Source organism: Nuphar pumila, chromosome 4 (assembly GCF_984573655.1).
Source record: "Nuphar pumila chromosome 4, dmNupPumi1.hap1.1, whole genome shotgun sequence".
In the NCBI taxonomy this organism is placed as follows: domain Eukaryota; kingdom Viridiplantae; phylum Streptophyta; class Magnoliopsida; order Nymphaeales; family Nymphaeaceae; genus Nuphar; species Nuphar pumila.
Genome location: NC_143252.1, coordinates 1,981,048 through 1,988,035, shown reverse-complemented (window position 1 = coordinate 1,988,035; position 6,988 = coordinate 1,981,048). Strand labels below are relative to the sequence as shown.

The 6,988-nt window shown below is 42.2% G+C and overlaps 1 protein-coding gene across 1 annotated transcript; it reads left to right on the top strand.

Moving 5' to 3' along the window:
* The first annotated feature begins 1,733 nt into the window (after positions 1–1,733).
* LOC149839034 (endochitinase EP3-like) lies at positions 1,734–4,457 on the top strand. The gene is made up of 2 exons (XM_090002237.1): positions 1,734–2,173; positions 3,888–4,457. The coding sequence occupies exons 1-2, from the start codon at positions 1,765–1,767 to the stop codon at positions 4,298–4,300; spliced, it is 822 nt and encodes a 273-aa protein (XP_089858363.1). The 5' UTR covers positions 1,734–1,764; the 3' UTR covers positions 4,301–4,457.
* Positions 4,458–6,988: the final 2,531 nt, after the last annotated feature.

Below are 6,988 nucleotides of genomic sequence, written 5' to 3'. Positions count from 1 at the left end.
AGCAATAACTACCTACGAATCCAAATCCAGATTTGAACAAGGATCATAAGAGCTAGAGACAAATAATCCAGATCCCATTGTTACATGGTAACGATGTATCGCGTAAAAATGGATGAAAGCAAGCAGATTTTTATGCGCAAAAAAAAAAAAACATATTGGATTTACTGGATTCAAACATCGATCCACTAATATATTGATTCAAAACTGTTCTGCATCCAAAACGTAAGAGCCGTTGCTTCTTAACCCTTTTACGAAGCAATTGCCAAAAACCCTGTAATTTAATGCTACTAATCTTAAAATTCCAACCCCACCTTGCTTATCAAAAATAAATAAATAAAAACTTAAAAGTCCAATCCTCTAGGGGTGTCAACAGGTCGGGTTTGGTTGGAACCCAGGTAGTACCAAACTTGGACTCGGTTTTCCGGTATGGTATCGGGTCCGGACCTGGGTCTAATCTGATCTATTATATGAAAAGACACGAGGATGGTCTGGATAAGATGACACGATGACACAAAAATTTTTAATCAATAAAAAACTGATTTTTTGAATTTTAATGTTAAAAATGTATTTTTATTGAAATAAAACTTTAAAATATTGTCAGTATGTGTCAGTGTCCATGTCCGAGTGTCTTCTCGTGTTGCCCAGGACACGCCACTGTGACAAATTAAGAATACAAGTATAAAAAATTAAAAATGATGAAACATCAAGGCTAGGCCCACAAAATTAGTTACAGCAAAAGAATTAATTAAGATACAAGTCCCAATATTCAAGTTATGCTCTTGTCTTCTTTTCCTTCTCATCACTTTGCAACTGTAGGATTTGAGAATTTCTTAGAGCAAAAGTAGCTTAGGGATGTCAAGAGATCGGAATCTGAACCATTGAGAGGTGCACCTGCCATCTCTAGTATGTACTTGGGTTCGGGTTAGAGTTATGTCGGATCGAGAAAATGGGAGCACCAAGCTAATTACCGTTTATAATTTAGTGGGCCTAAAATATGCAATTTTGTTTTAATATACATTTGAAATGCATCTATTTTTTTAATCAACTTGAGCTTGAAAGTACTCTAGACCCTGACCAAATCCTACCACTTAGAAGAAACATTATATATATAGCTTTATCAAGCCTAGGAATGTCAACGGGTCTGGTCTGGTTTGGTTTGTACCCAGGTGAAACCAGACTTGAAACAAATTTTCGAGTATGGTATCGGGTCTGGACCATACCCAGACCCAATAAAAACTACATGAACCAAACCTGAAGCGTGCACAGTAATTTTTTTTTATTTTTTATTTTAGCATTTATACATTGAAAAATTTCAGGTCTTAATCGAAACTTGGGTTGGGCCCGGGTCTGGTATAAAATTTCACAAAATTTACCCGGGTCCATGTATTAATTAGACCTTTGGGTCTGGACCCGGGTCTTAATCGTGTCTTCTTATTTGTCACCATACCCAGACCCTATAGGGTTTGATCTGGGTGGATCCTAGTAAACCCAACCCGTTGACACCCCCTAATCAAGCCGGCTAACCTGAGCCACCACAGTGTGGCTCATGATGTGAAATGCATGACAAAGCAGCAGGAAAAACTTAGACATAGACTTTGAAAACTGAAAGCCTGGCAGTTGATCATTAACAACGCTAGATTTTTTTAAAGATTTTGATGAAGACTTTGTGGTGTTTGGTTTAGGCCAACCCTTGGCTATAATAAATAGGGAAGCCCAACAACATCTCCAAACATTCCTTCTGCATTGCATAACAAAGAAGCAAACATGCATCACTCGCTATCACTGACCCTCTTGGTCGGAATCCTCACTGTGCTCCGGCCAGAATCAGCTGCCGGTCAGAATTGCGGGTGCGCTCCGAGCCTCTGTTGTAGCAAATGGGGCTACTGCGGCACCAGCGCCGCTTATTGCGGTGACGGATGCCAACAAGGCCCCTGTAATAGCCCACCTAGCAGTGGCAATAATGGTGTATCAGTTGCTAATATAGTTACACCAGATTTCTTTGCTGGGATAATCAACCAGGCTGACCCTAGCTGTGCTGGTAAGAGCTTCTATACTCGTGACGCCTTTCTTAATGCACTGGGTTCGTACCCGGGGTTCGGCACGGTTGGGAGCACTGATGACTCGAAGCGAGAGATTGCCGCCTTCTTCGCGCATGTAACACATGAGACCGGACGTAAGTATTTCCAGATCGCCATGTTAATTTCTTTAGGAATTGAGCTAATGAACTTATTAGTAGTGTAGGTGCTATATATGCTAGTACATGTTAATTAGTACCATACTTGATGCAGTCAAGTTCGATTAGGCTGAGTCGATGAAGTTCTGAGTGGGTAGCTTGTGAGAGTTTGAGAAAGGGATACAAAGACATGAGTTGGGTAATAAACGACCTGACACAGTATCCAACAAAAAAGAGTGCACCCAGAATCCGACTCAGATTTCACAGTGGAGTTCAGGATTCAAATTATGATTTGCGTCCCTATAGTCCTGGGTCTGCTGAAAACTTTAAGGCTCTGTTTGGGAAGATGGATTTGAGAGGGGAGATGGGGATTAATCACTGAATCCTCTCTTTACACCGACCGTCGTTATTTATTTGGGCTCCTGCATTTGGTAGATGAGAGGAGAGGTGAAGGGGATCTCTGCCCTCCCGTCTCCCAATTTCAACATCATCCTCACCAAATTTTAGTTGATAAATCTCCTCTCATCTTCCTCCCAACTAGGGATTGTCAATGGATATCGGATAACTGACCTGATTCTAAATCCAATTAGTTGGATTCGGTTAAGAAAACTAAATCCAATTAGTAATCAGATCTGGATTTGGTAATAATGATTTCATGACCAAATCCAGCAGATATCAGATTCCAATGGACATCTGAATCCGATTACATATATTTTTTCTGGATTCAGTGTTAGCTTTTTCCGGTCTGAGTCCGATTAGCCAATATCTGTTTAGTCGGATTTGGTATTGGCTACATCCGACCCGAATACGAACTGTTTACATCCCTACTCCCAACACCGGCCTCCAAAAGGAGCCTAAAAAAAACCCATTCTCTTTGTAGAAATTGTAGAGAAGGTACAACAGGTCCGTTATACATGCCTGATTATGACTTGAATCCAACCATAATTTTTTACCCAATCATATTAACGAAGGCCTGATGTGACCTGACTGGATTTTTTGCCCAATCTAACCGGATTTAAGTTTATACTACTGAGATCTGACAATATTGGTCAGATCCGATTTGGTGCGGGCATGAAACTCCGACCGGTTTGTATCCCTAGTTTGGGATGTTGAATGCCTACCCAGTAACTTTGGATCATATAGCAGTCTAGCTAGTTGGTATTTGACTTCAAGACTTGGTCAAAGCATACTAAACCACGTGGGTCCAAAATTGCTTTGGCAAATTTAGACCAGACCCGGCCTGAAACACAACTCTATCAGGATTTGGTAGACCCACTTTCAGTCCCAGGTCCTATCTACGGACGGCACGACTGAAGTTGTAACGGTTCAGCCCACGTCATACAAGGTGGATCCAGTTCCAATTCTAGTCACATGCTCATTTATGTGAATCTGGGTCCAGGGTCACTGTGCAGTGTGTGATTGGATCTGATCCATATATCTGGTTGCATGCCATTCATTTAAATCTCCCCCCTTGTTCTGCCAGAAATATAGATTGCAGATGGGGCTGACCCAGGACCAATCTCTGGTTACTCCTACCATAGTGGGTCTTGGAATTTTCCACACAAGACCTAATAACATAAAAAGTCTGGAATATATCCCATCTTACCGGATTGGGCTAAAAGGTAAGGTATCCAAGCCACTATATACTTATAGCCATACATGTAAGATTTTGGAGGTTTCTGAGCTAACTGGGTAAGGACCAACACTGGTGCAGATTTCTGCTACATTGAGGAAATAAATGGACCTTCAAAGAACTACTGCGACCCGACCAACACTCAGTATCCTTGTGTACCCGGGAAGGGCTACTATGGGCGCGGGCCAATCCAATTGTCGTGGAACTACAACTATGGTGCTGCCGGCAACAGCATTGGATTCGACGGGCTTAACGCACCGGAGACGGTTGCCAACGACGTCGTCATCGCCTACAAGACAGCACTATGGTACTGGATGATCAATGTGCACTCAGCCATAGTCAACGGTCAAGGATTCGGCGCGACCATCCGGGCCATCAATGGCGCACTAGAATGTGATGGCAAGAACACTGCAGCCATGCAGGCTCGCGTGGGCTACTACACGGCCTACTGTCAGCAGCTGGGAGTATCACCAGGGAACAACCTCACCTGCTAGCTAGCTCGCCTAGTTACTGAAAATTAAATAATGTCACGGCTTTGACCATTGAGCCATATACTTAGGCTCATAACAAACACATGATTGGCCACAATTATTGTAATGCCAAATTCACTATAGACAGTACTCTTTTATAAATGGATATCTAAGATGGCAATGGGCGAGTTCTACCAAGTACCATTAGTTTTCTTATTTATGGGGCGAGGAAATTGGCGACTGGCCGGGGAGGATTAGGGATGTCAATGGGTCCGGTTTGACCCGTACCATAAACTATAGGGTCAGGGTTTGGTGATAAATAAGAAGGTCCGATTAAAATCTGGGTCGGACCCGAAGGGTCTGATTAATATATGGACTATGGTTTGTGAAATTTCATACCAGAGCTGGGCTGGACCCGAGTTCCTTCTAAGATCCGCAAAAATTTTTTGTGTAAAAAAGGATTAAAAAATATATTTTACCTGGTACGGTTCGTGAAATCCTTATAAGATCCAGGCATGCTTTTTCTTATGGTGGGTCCGATTAGACCCAAGTGAGGAGACGGTACCATCATCTCAAATCAGGTCTGGGTTTGGTTTCACCTGGGTCCGAACCAAACCCAACTTGTTGACACCCATAGGGAGGATGGCAGATCAGGTGCAATCACATTGCACACTTTAGTGTGCTGCTGCACCTGGTCTGCCCTCCATCTTCTGTTGAGCCCCCCACAGCTAACAGGCTGTATCCAAGAGATGGAAGGCAGCCCGGTGCAGGCACATTTAAAGTTTGCAATGTGATTGCACCTGATCCACCCTCAGTTGGGAGGCCTGCTCTGCTGGATGCTCTGTCAAGTTCAGGTTTGGGTGGGCATCTTCCCCAGTTGGCAGATATGGTAGCAATGAATTATTGTTCGCAGTTCCATGTAACCGAACCGACGAGGGGTAGCAATCCCTCCCTCGTACCCGTTGTCAGAGTCTGCAAAAAAAAAAGAAGCATAAAAAGCCAGGAAAAGAGGAATCAACAAAAAAACATCATAAAAGAGATTCAAGAAGCAGAGGACGCAGAGATTCAGGGTAAAAATCGGACGAACAGAACCTTTGATGAGAAGAAGAGATAGAGTTCAGCTGGGAATCAAATTCTCTAGAATCCCGATCCGGACTGCTAAACCCGTTTAGCCGCCCACACCGGATGGCTAAACCAGTTTAGCCTTCTGAACACCAAACTGCAACATTTTAGCCATTCACCACCTTTTTTAGCAAAAACTAGATCACATTCCTTTAGCAGAGAGTCACTGGGGGGCAGATCCTGCTACGATGTTGCCATCTTGCCACACATTGGCATGTTTCCCAAAACTGACCCGACCTTGTTCGGCGAGACCAAGCACGGTCTCCAAAACCCAATTTTCAGATTTTCCACTGCCGTGACCTCGTTTGAAGAGATCACAAATGGTCTCTGCAGTCCACTTTTCTCTATTTTTGAAACACTGACATGACTTCATTTGATGAGACCAAATTAGTCTCCACAACCCAATAGTTTTTAAAATTAGTTAAGGGTGTCTATAACTTTGTCATAAATCGAGTCACGATGTATTAATGACAAAGAGAAGCATATGTAAACACTCAATATTTTTTAAAATGCCCAAAATACTAACAGAATCAAGCTGCAGGTTGGAGTTCACAAAAAAGACAACACGAGAAAACTAGAAAATCCATTTGGTCGTTGTCCAGACGGCTATCTCAGTTCAACCATCCGACCCTAAATGGCCACTCCAGTTCAACCGTCCAGTCGAAACGATATGTTCCTTGAGCCTTCTGGATGACTATCACAATTCAGTCGTCCGTCCCTAGACAACTACTTCAGTTCAGTCGTCCTGTCCAATCTATTCGACATTTGGTTTATGTTGTCTCCATAGGACGACCAAATCTATTTTGCCATCCATCTCTGGATAGACAAACTCCTTTAGCCATCCAATCAGTTCGAGCAAATGAGACACATTTGTCTCATCTCTAACCACTTTTGCACGATTTTGAGAGAATATTTCTCTTAGATAAACTTCCTCCAGGGGAGGATTCCTCCCAGTTAACCTCGTCTCTTATCTGGGTTGAGTATGAATCCATTTGGACAAGATCTGAACTTGAAGAGTCCCATGATTCAAATCCATTTCGAACGCCTACAAATACATGCTCACCCCTATGGTCTGGGATCCAAAATTGACACATCTGAATGCCTGGCCTTGAAGAAAAAGAACCAAAGCATTGCTATATTTGTGCATATGTACTTTTGAAGTCATTTTCATTCCTATTGTACCTGCATGGAGGTGTTGTTTTACTAAGCAAACCTAAAAGCTAAATGAACCCTTGAGTCTAAAAAAGATACATTTATGGATCAATTTTCTTACTTTATTCTTGCTTTTATATTTAATTAATTCAAAGATATTTGTAAATTTTTTTTATTTGATTGCATAAAGCCGTTCAATGCATTTTGAGCTACGAAAGTTCAAAAACCTGTCTTGACTTTACCTTCCCTCTGGAGAAGGACGACAGAGATTTGAATGATGTCTCCGCATCTTTTAAAAGACATTTTTAGTGATTAAAGGTAAGTCTCAAAAATTTTATCAACATATATACATGTCGAGTTGAGTCATGACTCGATTGAGTCTCAACCAGTCACGAGTCATCCCATGTCGATCGAGTTGGGCCACGAGTCATTGGGTTT